Here is a 19,662-nt window from a genome sequence, read left to right on the forward strand (position 1 = left end):
GTTCTTCACTTGTGATCAGCAAATTCCAACTGCTTTGACAGCACAGACTTTAGTCTAAATTTTGTCTTGCACCTAACTCATTATATAAACAGATTCCATAACGCCACCAGGATGAAACTTGATGACTACTAGAACAAATGACAGGAGGAGAAAGGTGCACTTCCATGCAGTTTTCATGGGCGATTTCCTTGAACTCTGGATTAATATGTATGCATAAAAAGCAGCTTACACTCCTTTAAGAATTTTATAGTACCAGAAATTAAAGGGCTATGTATCTGTGAAAGAAGCTTTCCAACTGAAACACTTCTATCACCATCATACATGAAAAAGTGTCTCTTAAAACAGAAAAGAGGAAGGAAAGGAGACTGAAGAACACTATTTAGTCAAAAGATTACCCTGCAAATTGACAAACGTAGCTAAAAAATTGTCCTAATTACCCTGGGAATGGTAGAAGGTGCCACCTTGGAAACCTGTGGCCTTAAAGTAGGTACACCCAGCACGGTGGAAGAAGTAGCATTCTCTGCATTGTCCCACCAATATAGCTCACTGCTAACTAGAAGGGATGGACTTCCAGGGATAGGAAGGCTGCAGAAAGCACCTATACTTTCAGTTGCCTCTCCATTCTTAACCCTTTTGTGGATGCTGTGCCAAAAGGCCAATGGATGCTGCTTATTTCTATGAATACATAAAAGAAGGATAGAAACAAAAATGGGCATTTCACCAACCAAGATACTATCTGATCTGAGGTTACACTGGAAACCAACTCAAAATGAAAAGCTTTACAGAACTCAGACTAGATGACCATGATCTTAAGAGCCTCACCCGTGCAGGTGAACCTGTGCACATGCTTATTTACCCTTAGCCAGCCAAGGCTAAGTTAGGGCTGACACCAGGTTCTATCTCCCAAAAACACCTCTTTGTGAAAGCAGTCATCTGCTATCAGTTACATCTGATTATCATTCAGGAAAAGGGAAACTTTACACATTTTGGCAATCTCAAGTCTCCATCTTCTTGGAAAGAGTGACATAAGCAGCATAAAAAAATGACACCACAGGACCTTATAAGAGAGTTAAATGCATATTCATTAGAAATGAAATACAAAATACAATGATGTCGCAGGACAGGGGGCAGCAGGTGAACAAGACTCCCCCCATTCCCTACCCTCACCCCAATCCAAGGAATGCACCTATATAATACAAATTAGAGATCTCAAACAGGGGGGAGAGGAGGAGTTTTACAAAGCGATTTTCTTCCTATACATAAAATATATAATTTGCTGGAAGTCACTGCTGAGCTGTTAGGGGCAGGTCAGTCACTGTTCAGGAAGTCCCCTGAAGGCACACTGACCCCTACTGCTTCCCCACCAGTTTGCTGAATACGTCATAGATCTCTGGCTTTCCCTGTGCAAACTGTTCGGCTGTATTTTTCTGTAGCCAGTCAGATGAACGCATCTGTTGCTGCAGGAGGCCAATGAGGTCACCAAGGTTGGAGCTACTGGCACAGGTAGGTTCCTGGTGGCGGGACACAAAAATGACTTCATCTGTGCTATCTGCTTTACCGTCCTGATCTGACTGACAAGGCTGCTCCTTCTCCTCAGCCAGTATCTCCTGCTCCCGCTCTTCCAAAACCTTGCGGATCCGTTGCATACCTGCAATGGTATAAGGAGGAGAAACTCTAGTGGATTAGTTTAAGCCAGAAGTGTCCCCAAATCTATCAGATCCAGAAAAATTTGGAGGATGGAAGGAAAGGGGGAGAAAAACAGGGAAGACGAGGATAATAGTAATAGGGTTAGTTTAGGATTAAGGAGAGGAGGAAAGGGTGCTGCAGAAATTCTGGTGGGAGGAAAAAGAGAAGAAAACATTACTCACCTAACTGCAGCCGGTGGGTCTTGTCAGCAAAGATGATGCGGAACCATCCAGGTTCACTGCATTCAAAAGCTTTACCACAGGACAGGAGGACCTTGTTATCCAGAAAACGCCTCCAGAGCAGCATCTCTTCCTCAAATGTGCCTGTCCTAAGGTACTAGGAGAGTCAGCAGAAGGGCCAGAGGTTAGTAACATATAGGCTAAATCACTGAGATCCTCATGAATTTCTGATTCCCATGAGGTCTGCAAAGGCCAGGGGAGACACCTTTTACCTCTGAAGTAAGGCAGTTGTGATATAAAGGAAGAAATGGGGAGGAAAGTAGCTTGAGAGCAGTAAGATTCCTGCAAGGAGGGAAATGCACAGACAGATGAAAGGAAAAGAATGGACAGAAATACCAGGCAGCCCTTCCCTCTGCTCATCAGACAACAGATTTGTTAAAACAAAATGCTTATCACAGTATTAAACTTTCCTCTAGATGCAGCTGCACCACGTGCCTGCCCTCATCCCAGGAGAAGCCTCCCTTCCTAAGACTACCAACCTTTCGGAAATCAATCCAGACAAAGAAGCCTGCATTGCGGTTGAGAAATGGAACCCCGAGTGTCTTCAGTTCATCTGTCACATACGTATGAGCAGCTTTTAGGCGGGCATGATTGGCCCTCAGGTACACCTGGTTGATCCAGTCTGACCAGGAGGAGAACATAAAAAAAAAAATAATCACGAACTGAGAAAGAATTCAGGTCTGTTCAGGTTTCCAAAAACTCAGTGCCTTTTTGTTTCACCCTTCACCTCCTTTTTTTGTTTTCTGTTTCTTCAAATAGCAAAAAGAGGGGCAAAACCTATTTAGCAGTTTCATGTCTGTGCAGAAGAATATCTTCTTGACCTTCCTGAGAAAGTTTCCCTACGTTCATAGCTCTTAGTTGCTGTGGACTGTTAGCACTCCCTAGAAATCCAGTTCCATTTCCCTCATCCCACAAGCCTGTATTCTTTGTTTCCGCTCTGCTGGTTCTACATAACTCTGGCTATGTCTATACAAAGAGCTATCACACTTCTTCAAAGCTGCTCCTCTAATTCTGCTGATTAGGAGCTCTGCAGAAATGGTCCTTGTCTGTAGAACTGTCAGCCTTACGTTACATGGGCAGCTTCAGGGTTACAGAAGACTGTCAATTAAGCTGTACTAACAGGAGACCACTTGGGAAAGTAAGGGGAGGGGATCCCCCAGGTACTAAGACACACACAACAGCAGATGATCGTACACGGAGTTACTGATTCACCTCTGTCTCTGAGCAGCTGTGCAACCTTGTGCTGGACAGGTCCGCAAACCCCGTGGAAGTAACACAAAGAAGCCACTGCATTAGCAACATCTTGGTTCTCTGTATACAAAGTACCAAAGCGAATCCCAGAGACAGCAAAATCCTGCAGAAGACACAGAAAAACTACTTTACTACACAGGAAGACCAGGATCCTATTACTACTGCCTTGTTCTTTCCAGCACGAGGAACCTGAGGACACCAGGCCAACCCTACCAGCCAAGGCGGCACAGCACGATGGCAACCAGCACTCACCTTGCTTATTCCCCACATCACATGGGTCCGCTGTGGATCAGGCAATCTGTATGTAGAAGGATGCAGATGGGCAGTTAGTGTCATAGGTGCTGAAGCTTTTGGATCACCAGTGCAGCATTGCAGAAACAGAGAGGCAGCATTACACAATGACAGACAGTGCAGCATGGAACATCAGTCAAGTAGGGAAAATTCAAATCCAACCTAATTTTAGAACCTAGGAACTCCCTGGAACTAGTTTTAGACACAATTTTAAAGTATTTCAGATACACAGATACTTGCAAATGCTATATCTCATGCACAGATTTCCTGCACCTATGAAGCTTGTACATATAATGCTAGAAATCAAGCCTGCGCCAATGCATTTGCCAAGAATTAAAAGTAATTTTCTTTTACATCCAAGCCCAGAAACACTGAGCTAACACTTAACCAAGTGTATTTTATTTCCTTGCAATTGAGCACAAAAATAAAGATAGCACCACTGGTGAAAACTAGAAATTTGAAAAATAAAGCCCACCATATTTTTAAAAGGTGAGATTTGAAAAGTTTTTCTCATCTCATTAAATTGATACCTAATAAAACCTGTTCTCCAGTCTGTAATAACACTATGATCCGTGACTACTATATGAAAAAAACAGAAAACAAACAGCAACAGAAAGTCTTTACAGGCATCAACAGAGACATGGAAAGAGGTAATAATGTTTAGGTAGGAAGAAAAGCCCACTCTCAGCAAATGAAACATCCGTTTTCAGTTTTGGGGACTGTCACAAGCAAAAACTGAAGCACACATTGAAAAGTGTGCCACAACAGAAACTACCTACCATTTTTCACTTGCTAGATTGCACTTGACAAAATGCATTTGCCATTCCGAAAATTGGCATAAGGCAGATTCAGAATTTGCTTGCTCATGACTTAACTTCCAGCCACAAGTTCACAGCACTTGTTGAACTGTCACTGGAAGATGACCAGGGAAGTAGGAGCTGATTTTACCTGTCCATGCCTAGGACACTGTGAAACGTGGCTGATTCATCAAAAACTGACAGCATGTAGATCTCATCTACTATCACATGCAATTCATGTCTGCAAAAGGACAAAATGGAGATTACAACAGAAAGTTGCTTCGGGGTTAGAAGCAGTGATAAATTCAGGCCTGCAAAGACTTGCTTTATACAAAGAAGAGGGACGCCAAATTTTACAGAAGCATTTTTTTTCACAATTCAGGTCTATTATGTGTACATTGAAGTGATTTGAGATATATCCACCTGTCACCCACTGCAACCACATAATGAGACAAAACTTCAGTATTTTCCAATGCACTAGTGAAAATTAATTGCTGTATGTACTACCTGTCTAGAGTAAGTTGTATCATCGTCCACTGATAATCTCACAGATTCTGAATCTCAGAGAGTACCTGTGATCCATGATGAAGCTGGGAACCCATATTCATATATTTCTTTGTCTTTGCACACACAGAGAAACTGAAAGGAAAGGAACTCGGCTTCCTACCAGAGAAGCACAGCACCATAGTGTTTGCTAAGACTACCAACAAATAAAACTTGCATCCCTTGATGCAAATTACTTTGCCACTCCAGATGACTGCATGGTCCATGTTTGCTTGTCCCCAGACCTCCCCTTTCCTCTCTTAAGCCCACCACTGTGTGTGAAGAATAGACTGTTTGCCTGACTTCAAAGATATTCACAGATCAATATAGGGACAGCAAGCAGTCCACCAGATTCTGATAGCCATACCCAACTCAGGATGCCTCGGTCTTCCAAACTGACATACCTTTTAGCAAATTCCAGGTAATCCCGTAGCTCTGACAAGGAGTAGATGTCCCCAAGGGGATTTTGGGGATTCAGAAGAATTAAGGCCCTTACAGTCACACCCTATAGAACACAAATAATGCAGTATTAAAACAGCACCCACCATGGGATAAATTTTCAGTCCCTCTACTTGAGCAGCGAGTGTGACACAAGATTTCCCTCAAGCTTCCACCATGACTTTTTACCTCAAAGGTTACATTTGAATGAGAAAATTTCTAGCCACAAATTAAGATTTTTTTTTTCTTTTTGTTTTTTTACAACTATATCACTTGCAAAGTGAACTGAAGAAAACATAGAAATAATCTATGATTTTGAAAAGAGGGAGTCTGCCACAAACATTGCCATCTGGTCAAACAATTAATGAGAAAGATGCTCTCATGCATTCTCAGCATAGAAAAGAACTTTCTCTGAGCTATATCAGTAATTGGGAAGTAACAAAGTACTGAAGATTGGCCATAAATGAGGCAAGAAAGATAGGAATTTGAACTATGTGGATGTAAACTGTTCTCATTTAGAGCACACTTGACTGGAGATGTCAGAGCCAGTAATGATCTAAGATGCAGCTAAACATATATAGTGCTTAGGACAACATCCAAATGTACAGACTAACTCTTCAGAAAGGTGATACTCATCTGCATTTATCCTTCAGATTTGCACCTCTCTCCCTCCTGCAAAAATTCTCGGTGTTCTTAGTGGATTTAACCACATAGAGCAGTAAGTTCTGGAGTTACTCAGCTGGCCTTCATGAAGGAGAAGCCCTGGGTAGTCTCTACTTTTTAGTGCATGCCCAGGTGTATTTTTCTTGTGATATGAATAGGTTCCAGTGCTTTGTGAATGGTCTGGTACTCCTGGTTTATCTTTTCTGCTGGAAAAAAAAACCTGGACTGGACAGACACAACACCAGGGACTCCCCCTAAGCCTGCCCCTGAGTTTGCAAGTAGCCTAATCTCAGGTGGTCTACAAGGACAACTGGAAAGCCAGGTGCTAGAATTTGAAAATGTTTTGATCTTCAGGCCACTTCTGGAATATGCTGTCTCAAACATACTGTAGACTTAATGGTAATGTGAAGCTCAGCTAGACTCACCTCTGCCCGGGCATCCTGTAAGGCTTTTTCCAGTTTTTCCACTGTAAGCTGAAAAGGCCGAGTGCTTGTTCCAGTAATCTGGAAGACACCACAAAGATAAAAAAGGCCAAGTTATTTCAATAGAGTCTGCCTTGAGCCAATCGCCTGAGAAATGTTCCCCAAAAGAAAATAAAAATGCCACAATAACAACAAAGAAACCATCTTAACCTTTATACTACAGAGAGAATAATTAAATAAATAATATCAAAGAAATATTCATCACAGGCTGGCCACACACACACAGAATACTCTGGTTATCCTTGAATAAATAAAACAATGCAAGATCTCCATCTGCTCTTCCACCCCAGGACCATCTTTAGTAGGACAGTATATACTTCTGTCTCCAAGGCTCAAAACGGCCATTTTTTTTCCTCTCAAGAGCCATTACTGGGAGTAAGATACAAGAAAAGGACAAGACTGGAATCCAGATTTACAGTCTTGAACAACCTTCTTACAAATTATATGCCCAGTTTTTGTATTTTATTTATATTATCTATCTATCTATCTATCTATATATCTCCAATATATATTGGAAAAATGTCCACAGGCTGCAGCCTATCCATGTTCTGAGGACTGCTTTCAAAGGTTCCCAAAGCTCGGCACTTTCCCACTGTCAATTATTTTTTAACTACAGAGGTTCGTATTTCCTTCCCTCAGATCTTACCTTACTATCTAAATACGCGTACACCAGCTTGACATTACCATAGAGAAAGACGCTCTGGGTAATACCACCATAAAAGGGAGTAGCAATCAGAACAGCTTCTGGAACCGAGAAAACAAAACTGGTTATCAAAAGGTCACAGGCCTTGCTCTTCTAATGTACTTCAGCTAAACATGAAAGCTTTTTTACAGCTCTGCCTCATTTCAGAGGAAAACACTGTAATGTTACTGCCTTTTCCTCCACTTTATTTTTCCGTTAATTCTTTAATCTTCTGCAAGAACCTAGGTAAACATGAGCATAGCCCACATTTAGCCTAACAAACTAAAACAAGACACCATGAAAACAGTGAAGACAGACAGGACAAGACACCAAGTGTTGAGTGCATGACGTCTGCAGACCACAGACATGATGAATTTCACAGCACAATCTTGCAGAAAACAAGAACTTTGCAGCAGGCCAGAGCCAATTCCACTACCTCACTTCTGTCAAACAATATTTAAACAGAGCAACACATTATTTCCCAGCAAAAATAAACATTAAAAAAATATCCCAACCATCCACTTACCCCCTGGATCACAAAGGACTGTAGCTAACGCAGAAAATAAAGAGCCACAACCATTTAAAACAATCACCTACAGAAGAAAGAGAGAGGCTAGTGATAAATCTGTCCATAGAAAGACAACACTATATAATAATTTCTGACCATATCACTGAAATGTATTTTCTCCCCGGTTCTCTAGCACAGATGTTCCCAGAATTTTCCTGCTGAAATTCCACTTCTACCAGAAACAATTTAAATTCTGTTCTTTGCTTCAGAGACACTTTGTTCCGGTGCTGTCTTGATTCTAATATGCAATTTAGAAAAAAAAGTAGGCTTTAAGTAGGGAAAAAATTGGGGAGTAGTTATGAACTGCTAGAAAAGCAAACTACTTTTCATCAGCTAATACATGTTATCATCTCTCTGTGGTAACAGCAGCTCCAACCTCCTGCCAAATCTGTGCAAAAGCGGAAACCACTCTCATACAGGAGCAGGTTTGACTCCTGGCTTCTAGAAGATAGACGCTCACAGGTCCCATGAGTTTCACTCACAGTATCACGCAGAACGTGCTGCCTTGGAAAAGCAGGAATCAGCAAACTGATCAGTAGTAACTTCAGTTGACACACAGTATGGGCTTCTGTTGAATTACTGTAGCCAAAAATGCACTGGCTGCACCAGCTCCTGCTGCCTTTAGCACTCAGCAGAGGCAGGAGTCCCTGATCTCCTCAGGCATCTGAGCCAGCCTAGCTTCCATCCCTCCCAAGGAAGCAAGTCCTGCAGAGACTCAGGTCTCGATGCCTTCCTTACAACACTGCCACAAAGTTTGAAAAGGTCTGTTTTTACAGGCTAAAACTACTCTAGGCTCAGTTACAGATTTTTGTCCTGAGGTGTGACAGTGGAACAGGATGAAATTAAACTCAACTGGAACAGTGGGCATACTTTGTCAAGGCTGAGGGATACAGGCACAGTAGGTCCCAGAGCTGAATAAGGAAATGAAAACATAAAGCCCCACTGAGAGCACTGGCATGAGGAGCTGGCACACAAAAGTAAAGCATGGAACAAACATACAGTAGACCCAAAGTGTTTTGGCTGAAGTGTGCATCAAAAGCTACTGAAATGGCTATGAATCAATCTCGTTTACATGATAAAAGGCTGTCATCTTACCAAATAATTTGTTTAAAAAACAGAAGATGAAACTGTTTGACAACAAATGGCAATACATTAGAACAGACATCAATGGAAAGTGGGTTACCCACATTTTCTGCCTTAAGAGGTGCAGGGGCCTTGCAGTAATAGGTCAAAAATCGAGCCACTTCCTCCCGTAAACTGAGAAAGACACAAAAGCAAATATTGATTCAGCTTATTCTCCAAGAGGCTGGGCTTCCCCAGGTCCACATCTTAGGAAAATAAAGCCAGGGCACAGTAGTCTGGCGAAAATAGCTAGAAAACAGAATAGCTCAGGCCCATGCCACGGACATGGCTTTTATACATGGCAGAGGCATCATGGATAATGCCTATAATGGTGCATACATTTCTGATGAGCTTCCATTGAGGCACAGAAGAGAAAGATTAAAGTCCCCAAGTGTTCACTATGTTTCAAAGAACTCTTTGGAGTTACCCAATTTGTTAATGTACACTGTGCTTTTAAAACTGTGTTTGCTTTAGTAAATTTGCATCTTCTTTCACATAAAAGGATTTTTAACTGGATGAACTTGTTGGGCAGCTAATTTACAGTTTTGCAAAGAAAAAGATGATTAAGTGACCTAGAAAAGTTTTAACTAGTGAGTGTAGCAGAAGTTGTTTGTATGAATCCATTCTGCTTATCAAATAACCAGTCAAACAGAGAAGCGTTAGAGAAAAGAGAAGACTTACAACATATGTCCCTTCCAGTCAGGATACTGAAGAAGTGGAGGCTCCATCAGATTCATATCGGTCTGTGTCAGCTGAAAGTAACAAGAAGATCCATTAATAGCACAATCACTGATATCAGAAACATGGAGGTAGACACGATCCATGTACAGGTACATACCTGCATAGACAGACACACACATACACACACAACTTCAACAGTTGTAAAACTGGATTGAGAAAGCCACTGACCATCAAAATTAATGCATCTTAGAGAAGAAAGGATCAGCAAACTGATCAGTGATAACTTCAGGTTATATGAAGCGTACAAGCTTCTGCTAAGTTACTGCAGCCAAAACTTCACTGTACAGAGATCTACAGAAAGGATGCAGAACGGGCAATACGCACAATACCCACAATCAAGAGATCGGCAGAAGACTCTCTCAGCAAATGAAGCAACCCAAACAGTTTCAAAGAATGTTTTGCTCAACCTCTGAGAACAACAGCTTTCAGCTGGAAAGTAAGTCCCAGCTGTGAAAGCTCAGGACTAGACTGTCAGAGAGAGATAGAAAAGATTTTGAATCACAGTCAGATACATATTTTCTTTAATAAACTTTCAGTATATTATTTTTTTAATGAATTCTAGCTTTCATTTATGTCTTAGTTCCAAGTTACCACAGTTCCTTCAGATCTATAATTCTGATAAGTTTTGTAAGTACTGAAGCATTACAGGAGCTTTCAAAAGCCAGGAGAAAAATGAAATTATCTTCTTGGTAATTCTTTCCCAGGGCAGGCACTTTGTTCCTTATTAGGAGTTCATTCTGATCTCAAAGACAAGATTCACCTGGACCGCAGAGCCCTTTATAATGTTTATATTTAGATAAAAGTATGCACACTGCTTTTATCTGAATATTTTGAAGGTTGTAAATATCAGGGTTTCACATAATCCAGTTCTATGAAGTTGCAAAGGAAAGCACAGCAGTGACAAAGGCAGAGAGAAGAGGACATTTTACACAAACAAAAAGGGAATAAACAAATATTATGTACATGGTACCTTCCACATATTTAATGGCAACAAAATCTATGAGTTAATATTAAAAAAGGTGAGGGTGGGGGGACACAACAAGTAGGTGACAGTGCAAGGGAGAAGGGAAATTCAACATGCAGTGTGAAAGTTTTTGTTTGAAAAAAATAAAACCACAACATTCTGTATTGGTGTTTTAATAACTGGTGCCAAGCTCTGGAGTTTAAAAGACACTGTCCTTATCCCATGCAGAATTACAACCTGATATTATAGGATTAAAGTTCCTTTATTCAGCTGTAGATGTTCTTGAAGCCTATGTAGCACAGAATTGTGCCTCCTTAGATCTCTCTCCTAAGCTTATCTAGAGAATGCAACATAAAACATATCAGCAGACTTTGCCAAAAATGGCTATGCAATAAGAGAAGAACCCTTAAAGATAATGCATTAAGGGCTAAGGAAACCAGATGGGCCAACTGAAATGAAGGCCATCTAAGATAGCTCACACCACAAAATATTCTCTAATTTAAGGGTCAAAAGTTGACGACAGAAATCTGATAAATTACTTTATTCAGTGGAAACAGCAAGTACTGTTACAAGCAACATTGTCCCAAACAGCAAGAAATAATTTGCTTCCAACCCCAGCTGGTGCTGCATTCAATGAAGCCATACTGTAACTCCAGGCTGCGATAACTGGCAACAGTATCTCTGTTCAGCTTGTTGCCACAAGCGTAATGGCTCATCTCACTGTAGCCAACAAAGTCTTAACTCATTTTCATAGTAAGGTTAATTAAGATGCAGCTGATTACCATCTCTCTCTGCACCACTTACTGCAGGCTTGGTGTTAGTTTTAAGGGGAAAGGACAGCAAAGGAAGGAAGGTACGACCTACACAGACTAGAAGGCACCCTTTTTTGTGCAGGCAGCAGCCCTGCCTTACCTGTTCTTTTAGCTGGAAGGCGGAGTGGTGGGGTAGCATCCCCCCGAGTCAGTGGAGTGGCAAGCAGAAATAAAACAAGGAACATTTTGAGGGTGGGAATTGGTGGAATGGGAACAACCATGAACTTCAAACCACAGAGGCCGACTGTCCGACCCTGAGCCACCTTCCCTCCCCTCAGACAACTTCAGGTAGGAGAAACTGCCACCTGCCCACCTCGCAGGCTGCACCTGGGCAGTGATTTTTAATGGAAGTCCAGACACATTCCTCTACAGCACAGTCTACAGCACAGTTCTTTTGTTTTCTTTTGACCTTTTCTACTTCTGGAGTTGTGCCATGTGTTTCATGCCTCTCCTGGTGCAACTGAACAAACTAAGCAGGTAGCAGCTGGCTCAGTCTGATTTTGGAAGATTTCAAGCGCTGCCACTGTTCACTGCTGCCACGTGGGCACATTTTGGGTAAGCTGAGAACTGGGTGTCCAAATTGTTTGACTTTATAACAGACAGATGTGAAGATCCTTGAAATTAAATACAGTTCAAAACTAATTTCAAAACCTCTGTATTAAATCAAGTACTGTCAGCAGGAAAAAATAAAATGCATCTTGTTTTTGTTTGGTTTTCTGAGCCAAGTACATCCCCAAAGGGAAACTCGTCACAAAGAGGAACAGAAAAACACCCTTGTTCCTATCCTCCTGGAAAAATAACATAAATAAATGTACAAACAGCTGGATTCAAAGGTGACTTGCAACAAATAAAAAATTCACAATGAAAAACTTTACCAGAGAAACCTGAGCAATGGCAATAACTCCCTGAAGTACAAGCACTGGGGAGGAACTACACAACAAATTCAGTATTTCTTTTTGGAATAGGACTTACCCGCTTAGACATCAGGTCAAAGCAGAGTTTATTCTCACTGGTGCCGAAGTTTATTATACCCTAGAAAAAGAAGTAATTTATTGTTTTATAGACACAAAAAACCACATGCCTACATCACCTTAGCTATCACTTCACTAACTTGCCTCCAAAAAGCTTACCAGGGAAAAGTCAAAACAGTTCACATTAATTTCACCATATGTAACTCAAGACACATATATATGTGTGCGTGTTTACGTATGTAACCCAGGCACTCAGCTTCTTAGTCAATAAACTGCCTGTAAATGAATATGTACTAACAGTTTGTACTTCTTTACAGAATATGTTCAGCTTAATCTTGAATTCACTCACTGGTATATATCTAACTACAAAAGAAACCCTAAAACAATTCTGAGAAAACTGAGGTTTACCCTTCTGCAGCAGTTTTAAACAATGTTTTGGATACATTTCTTTATCTAAAAGCATTTATCAGTCATTACCATTCCACTCCACTGATTTGCTCAGAAACCACATAAACATGTAGTCGTAATTGGTTACAACACTAAATTTTCCCCACTGAAGAGACAACTCAAAAGTTCCAGGTTTAGGATTTGGCCCTGTTTATTTAGCACTACATTAGACCTTGAAGAGTTCAAATCTACCAACATATTTTCATAATTGGAAAAGACTGGGTAAATAAATTTTGAAAAATGCAAAAATAAATCTAAGCAACTTCACGTTTACGATGTTACTAAAGTACAAGTCCAATTTTAGGTATTTGTTTAAAAAGCCACTGCCTATATCGACAGAAGTTGGTAGAAGAGGCAGTTTTCACCTCGTAACGCACCCTGAATCAAAAACTTCCTTGTGTTTTTCTATCTTAAAAACCTAGTTTTTAAGATACACACCCAACACAGCATGACTGAAGTCAGGGCTAATAATAAAACATTTTAAAAGTTTCAAGTAATTCAGTACTTGAATGTGAGATCTATTTCAAAGTAATTCACATATAAATCATTCTTTATATTTACTATGCTTGTTACTCTCTAATGATTTGCCATGAAATATTAACACTCTGCCTTTGTGCCACAAGGGGGTGTGATGAGCTGCTTATAACTGAGCAGCCGAGCTCAAACAGGCAGAAAAAGGGCTGTTAGTTAAAAATAATAATAAAAAAAAAGTCTACTACTTAGTTGTTGTATCTCCTGCACCCATCATTGCAATAAACAGATATAATCAGATAATCCGAGATGCTCTTCAGTGGGCAACAGAGGTGATTAGGTGAAAGGAAGAACAGGAGCTCTGTTTGCTCCTGCAGATTTCTTACATCTTTCAAGGTCTCCTACTGCTATTATTTCCCCTAATATTCTATTAATAGGGAAATCAGAAGTGCAAACCTGAGCTGAACAGAGCACTCATCTTTCTATACAGATGATCTGAAAAGCTACTTTTTATTTCTCTTCCTCAAACACCTTGACTTGCCATGTATTAGTGAGATCAAAAAAACCTCACACTTTTAGAGGTTTGCTGACACATAGGCCAAGAAAGTTTTTTCCCAGCAAGATAAGCCAGGAAAACGCTCCAAGGTTCACACTCACATTGGGGTTCTTGTCTTCATCATACTTGTCAGCATGATAAGCTTTGTACCCTTCCTCAGTGGAGCCACGAAAAATGTTGGCAATGTTGCCACGAGCAGAGAGGTAGGGGCTTCTCTGGAAGTCGCTGGCGTTACAGAAGCCATGCATGTCAACCCTCCTGTCGGTAAGCGAGCGAGATCTCATCTCTTGCAGGTCGCCCCCTCCTCCTCCCATTCCTGCAATTTCGGACAGTGCCTGGCTGAAGTCCAAGCCCCGAGGCATCACAACAGAGGAGGACGAGCCGCTATGGCTCTGCTTTAGGATGCTGAGCATCTGAGCAAAGACATTGAACATGCGAAATTCATGCTCCCGCTCCAGTTCAAACCGGCGCTGCTCCAGTTGCATCCGACGCTCCTCCACATCCAAATCTCGCTGAAACCGGCGTTCTTCCATCTGCAAAAAGCGCTCTTCCATGGCCCGCTGAGATGTCAGGGTCTTCAGCAAGAGATCATCGAGCGGGTCCTTCACACGCTGGCCTTTCCGCTTTTTTCTCAGCCGATGCAAGGCAGAGAAGCCAGGCCGGGGAACCACGTTCTGGATCCGTGATGAGTTTGCCATGCTGGGCTCACTGAAACCTGTGAATATGTAAAAGCAAGGAAGAAAAATTAAGCATGCAGAAAGTAAAGCAGCATGGACATGCTTTGCTGACTCCCCCTGCTCTTCCTGGGAAACATCCTTCGATCTACTGTAGGGTTTTACAGGAAAACTGAAGCAAAACCTGTCAGGTACATCTTGAAGTTTGCGAGGTTTTTTTGAAGTTTGTTTTTAACTTCACAGATTGGACACCCTATTATGCTGCCAGCTCCAGCCCTGTACCCAGCTTCTGAATAAACCTGAATGATTGTCAGTTCCCTCCACTGGACTATGCAACCACCACAGCAAAGAGGACATAGCATTTCTTCCTAATCTCAGACATTAACCTCACATGGTTAGTTATCGTCTCTCTTCTTCCCCATCACGCCGTGCTCTTCCATCAGCCCATCCTAGACTGGTCTGAAACTGCTGGAATTTTGAGACCGTACCCTTCCTAGCAGCCAAGCAATGGCCAACTTCTTTCAGTGCCGGTGTCTCATCTCCTGTGAACAGATACGCTGTTTCTGCAAATGACTTTCAAACACATCTTCTTCCCAAGACCTAACAACTAGCTTAGAAAGCCAGGCAATGTTATTCCCAAGTATTCTTCGATGTTGAGTGTCCTAAAATATTTTCCAGATCTAATCTTTTAAAAGAAGGCAAGGAAAGTTTCACCTGCAGGTTTATAGTGTAGCCATGGCAGAAGAGGGTCTCCTGATACAATTCAGCATGAGGACCGCAGACAGCCCTGGTGATATTCAAATGACAGCAAAAAGCATGCAATTTTTCCTTTTTTTTTTTCCGGTAAGGTAAGTACTGTCAGCATTATATGTGGAAATCTAGCACGAATGCCTATCCCGTCTTATGGCAGATATGCCAGTCCTTTGGATTTCGTACATGCTATTTAGCCTAGCACATTAATTTTAGATTTTGTTTCCCTGCAAGCGAGATACGTTTCGGGAATGGCCAGGCAGCTATGAACGCAGATACCAGCCTTCTACTTTAAAGCTTTTTGGGACGTGGAAAAATAAGGATCCCAACGTCAGTGCGAAAACCAGGTGTCTATCTCTGCACCAGAAAAAAAATAAATCTCTCTTTCTGGGAAACCAGGCAGAAACCTTATGCTGGAATGTAAAAGGCTATCCCTACCTGAAGGTGAAACACTGGTTTCAATGGGAATCTCCACCCTGGAGATGGGAGAGTCGTTCTGGGCCCTCTCCAAGAAGGCTCTCTCCATCTCATGTTCTTCAGGGGAGCCCTGCTGGTAAGACATGGATGGTGGGGGCTCTGGGGTCAAGCAGTGCTCATCAGAGTTCACCTCCTCACATTTGATTTCCATCAGTTCAGGGTGCTGGGAGTGTCCAAAGGGCAGGGCCGAGGAGGCGAACTGGTGATGGTAGCTCTCCACCATGCTGCCCTGCAGCACCTGCTGAGCCATCATGCTGCCGCTGAGGGAGCCGTAGGCCAAGGCGGGCCGGCTGGTCAGCACCCGGTCCATCACCTCGTAGAACTTCCACGTCCGGCCACCCCGCGGGGCCTTGCTGTTGTCCTTGATGCGCCGGTACTCCAGCTTCATCTTCTTGATCTTCTCCCGGCACTGGTCGCCCGTCCGGTGGATGCCCTTCTCCCGCAGCACCTCGGCGATGCGGTTGAACACGTGCTGGTTGCGCAAGCAGCTCTCCAGCTCCACCTGCACCGACTCGTCGGCCCAGAGCTGCAGCAGCTCCACCACCTCGGGGTCCGACCAGTTACTGCCGCGCTCGTACTTCTTCCCCCGAAAATCCATCGCTCCCCGGCCGCGGGGCGGCGGGGCGGGCCGGAGCGGGATGCCAGCGGGCCGGGGGCTCGGCCCCCGCGCGGCCCACCCCCCCCGGGCCGAGCCCCGCCGGGCCAGCGGCGGGAAGGGGCGCCGAGGGGGGCCGGGGGCGCCGGGGAGGGGCAGGCGGCGGCGGCGGCACCGCGGGGGCGCGCTGCGCCGGGGGTCCCGCTTACCGCCGGCCCCGGCCCGGCCCCGCCCGAGCGGCGCACCTGCCCCGGCCCCCGCCCCGCCCCCGCCCGGGGGGCCGGGCCCCCCGCCGGGAGGGGGCTCTCGCACCTTGGCCCTCGAGGGCGCCCGGGCGGCCCTGCCTCCCCCCAGCCCCTAGCGGGCTGTACGGCCGCCGGCACGGCTCGGCGCGGCTCGGCACGACTCGGCGCGGCTTAGCCCATCCGCTGGAGCCGGGCGGAGCGAGCTAGCGCGGAGCCGAGCCGGCATGTTCACATCCGGGGTGACGCACATGCGCGCAGCCTTATTCCGGGATAACTTTAGTCCGTGCCAGGCGCTCCCCGCGCTGCCGGGGCCGCGCTGGCTCCGCGCGGCGCCCGCCCCGCCCCGCCCCGCCCCGCCCCGGCGACACGGCAGCGCGGCACCGCCCCGCGCCGCCCGGGGGAGGCGCCCGGCCGCGCCGGCACCGCTGGCCCGCCCGGCACTGCCAGGCACGGCTCGGCACGGCCTCGCCCGCGGCCCCCCCGGGCCTGGCCCAGGGCCAGGCGGGGCCCCCGGGAGCTGTGCTGGCGGGGCAGCGCCGCCCCCTGCGCCCGGGGCGGCCGGGGAAGAGGCAGAGCCCTGCCGCGCTGCCCCGCGAGGCTGCTGCCCCGGCCCGGCGCACTGGCGGGGCCGCGGGCCCGGCCTGGCCGGAGCTGCGGGGTGTGCGGTATCAGCCGGTGTCGGCGGCTGCCTCCGGCAGCCCCCCCGGATCACTGGGGCAGGCTTGGCGGCGGGTCCCTGCACACCAGCGAGGGGCTTGTGTGTCCCGTTTCATTGAATCAGAACGGCCTGGGTCGGCAGGGACCTTAAAGAGCATCTAGTTCCAGGCCCCCGGCCACGGGCAGGGACACCTGCCACTAGACCAGGTTGCTCAAAGCCCCATCCAGCCTGGCCTTGAACACCGCCAGGGATGGGGCAGCCACAGCTGCTCTGGGCAACCTGTGCCAGTGCCCCAGCACCCTCACAGTAAAATTTGGCTGTCTTCCCTCCTACACCCAGAGAGTTTAGCAAGCAGCGGGTACGAAGGGGCCAGATATTGTATCAGTTCACTCCTCTACTTACCACTCCCTATCATGGTTCAGATCCTTCCAAGTACACCCCATCCTCTGCTACATCCCTGAATGGGGTGGCGGACTAGAGAGTAAATACAGGATTTCTTACTTTCCTTCTACGTGACCAAGTCAAATTCCCTACAGGGATCTCTATTCGCAGAACTCGAGTCTTCTCGGAGTTGTCCTGCTGCATCAGCCGCGAAGGTGGCCTCAAACTGCACTGCAGGGCAGTGCGTGCTGTGCTGTGGCCCATCCGCTTGAGAATTTCAGTCTGGACCGGAGCCTGGCAGGATAAGGACTGAGCCCTAAGGCAGGGGGTGTGAACAAAACCCAGTAATTTATGAGAAAAACAGAAAAAAACCACAGCATGCCGGTATCCTGTATCACGGTTCTCCCAGCTAGCGTACGGGCTGTGAAGCACACGCTAGGTTTGCGATTCTCCTTTTAGATCAAAAGCTCTTCTTCATCATAGCACTGTGGGGGCTTTTATCCAACTCTTAGTAACTTCCCTCTGGATTTTCATAAATCATTCACGGCCTCTATGATTCCATTTCTCAGTCTGTGATATGGAAATAGAAATCTTGATCTTCATTATACTTTGTGAAATACTTTGAATACTGTCAAGGGAGGGGGGTGGGCGGGCAGGGACAAGACAAGACTTAGCTTTAAAAATGATACTACCTTTCCTAATAACTTATCAGATAGTTGGATTTTTTCCTCTGTGGTCTGCTTAACTAGAGTTTGTACTTCCATACCCTCATAAGAAAGTTGTGCTTTTACTTTCTTAGGGTTTTTCATGGGAACGGTGCGCTCTGTTTTACAAATACAGATTTAATTATATAAGGACATTCAGACTGACTGGGAGTGGAGTACCCAAAGACCAGGCAACAATGAATAGAGCCATTGATGACAGAAGTTTAATAGTAAATATAAATAGATTAAAGGCAGCACGGCATAGTCTTTTTAAAAAGCTTTTCAAAGAAGCCTGAGAGCCAGGCTGCAGCCTGTTATACCTGAGGGGCCATAACTTAGCCAGGCAGCAGCAGAGAATTCTCAAAAGTAACTCAACATATGCCCTGGCTTGGGGAAGAGCTACTCTTTCAAAATACAAGCATTAACAGGGATGGAACCTAGATTCATTATATAAAATAATAATAATAATAATAATAAATCTTGAACTGTTGTTCATGGTTCAGTTGTTTCTACCTTTTTGTGCCACATCAAGTGGAAAGTTGATTTTTTAAATGAAATTAAGAGCTTGCCTTGCAATCATGTCAGGCATGCATGGCACAGAACAAGCATATCACATGCAGTTAATATTGCTGAGATAATTGTTTGAGCTGCTTTTCCAATTCAGATGGAAAAGAAGGAAAATAGGGGCTGTGTTCCCAAAGTGCAAGAAGTGATGGTGTTGAAATGTGCACAGTGCAAGTCGCTGAGAACTGCAAAACCTAAAAGGAAGACTTTGTTTTCTGAAGTAGTTTGTACACCCATTTCAGTGACATAAGTGTAGGTGCCGCCTAATCTGATGGATCTAAGACAGGCCAGTTCTTTTAACACTCATTTGACAAAAGCTCCTCTCTACCTTTCCTTTTCATGAAGCATGCTCAGGAATGCAAACCGAATGCTGTCGCAGAGTACCTTCCTTATTCTCCGAGAATTTCATGCCTTAGTTTCATCTTGGCAGATGACAGCCGAGTGCTGCAGTTAACAGGGCATTCCTTCCCTGAAGAAACCATGTATCACAATTCCCTTTCTAACAAGCCGTGACATGTGATCCTGAAAATATTTGCTTTAAAAATGGTGTTAAGCTTCATTATTTTATTAATACTGTATAATAATCTAGGTCTCTAAGTCATTGATGTAACTAGTTGATGACAGCTAAATATTAGACAACAGTGTTTGCCCTGGACATTTCAGGCCATGAGAGCAGGGGACTGTGCTCTCCAGCCAGTGCCCATAAGCAATGATATTCAGAATAAATTTTCATTAAATTTTGAGTCCAGCTCAACATCATGGTCCCAGATGGCACTGAATTGAAAGCCCTGGAAGCTGAAATTTGTGTCTACAGCACATTTGCAGGCTGAGCGGAAGGAGTCCATTGAATATCAGGCCTTCAGCCGGGCAACATGACAACTATCATGGTG

General features: G+C 44.6%; 1 protein-coding gene across 3 annotated transcripts; it reads right to left on the reverse strand.

The window, feature by feature from the left end:
• Nucleotides 1-1,061: 1,061 nt before the first annotated feature.
• ACCS (1-aminocyclopropane-1-carboxylate synthase homolog (inactive)) lies at nucleotides 1,062-16,354 on the reverse strand. 3 transcript variants are annotated; one of them, XM_037395073.1, is made up of 16 exons: nucleotides 15,764-16,354; nucleotides 13,826-14,439; nucleotides 12,252-12,311; nucleotides 11,380-11,391; nucleotides 9,444-9,514; nucleotides 8,828-8,897; nucleotides 7,599-7,665; nucleotides 7,037-7,134; nucleotides 6,334-6,411; nucleotides 5,212-5,312; nucleotides 4,416-4,505; nucleotides 3,429-3,474; nucleotides 3,138-3,279; nucleotides 2,405-2,547; nucleotides 1,869-2,022; nucleotides 1,062-1,648 (listed from the first exon to the last, which is right to left on the reverse strand). In XM_037395073.1, exons 1-16 carry the CDS (start codon nucleotides 16,221-16,223, stop codon nucleotides 1,350-1,352), a joined length of 2,505 nt encoding a protein of 834 aa, XP_037250970.1. In that variant the 5' UTR covers nucleotides 16,224-16,354; the 3' UTR covers nucleotides 1,062-1,349. The 3 variants fall into 3 exon arrangements, with proteins under 3 accessions (XP_037250970.1, XP_037250968.1, XP_037250969.1); XM_037395071.1 differs by having other exon boundaries at nucleotides 15,587-16,354; XM_037395072.1 differs by lacking the exon at nucleotides 11,380-11,391 and having other exon boundaries at nucleotides 15,587-16,354.
• Nucleotides 16,355-19,662: the final 3,308 nt, after the last annotated feature.

The sequence above is a fragment of the Falco rusticolus genome, chromosome 7, assembly GCF_015220075.1.
Source record: "Falco rusticolus isolate bFalRus1 chromosome 7, bFalRus1.pri, whole genome shotgun sequence".
NCBI classification, from domain to species: domain Eukaryota; kingdom Metazoa; phylum Chordata; class Aves; order Falconiformes; family Falconidae; genus Falco; species Falco rusticolus.

Excerpts from the sequence above, each read along its gene's own strand:
- ACCS (XM_037395071.1), bottom strand. The coding sequence starts at position 16,223 with ATGGATTTTCGGGGGAAGAAGTACGAGCGCGGCAGTAACTGGTCGGAC. Across the intron at positions 4,506-5,211 it reads TACCTGGAATTTGCTAAAAG|ACATGAATTGCATGTGATAG; the intron begins GTATGTCAGTTT and ends GTCCTTTTGCAG. Across the intron at positions 2,548-3,137 it reads ACAGCTGCTCAGAGACAGAG|ACTGGATCAACCAGGTGTAC; the intron begins GTGAATCAGTAA and ends CCTCCTGGTCAG.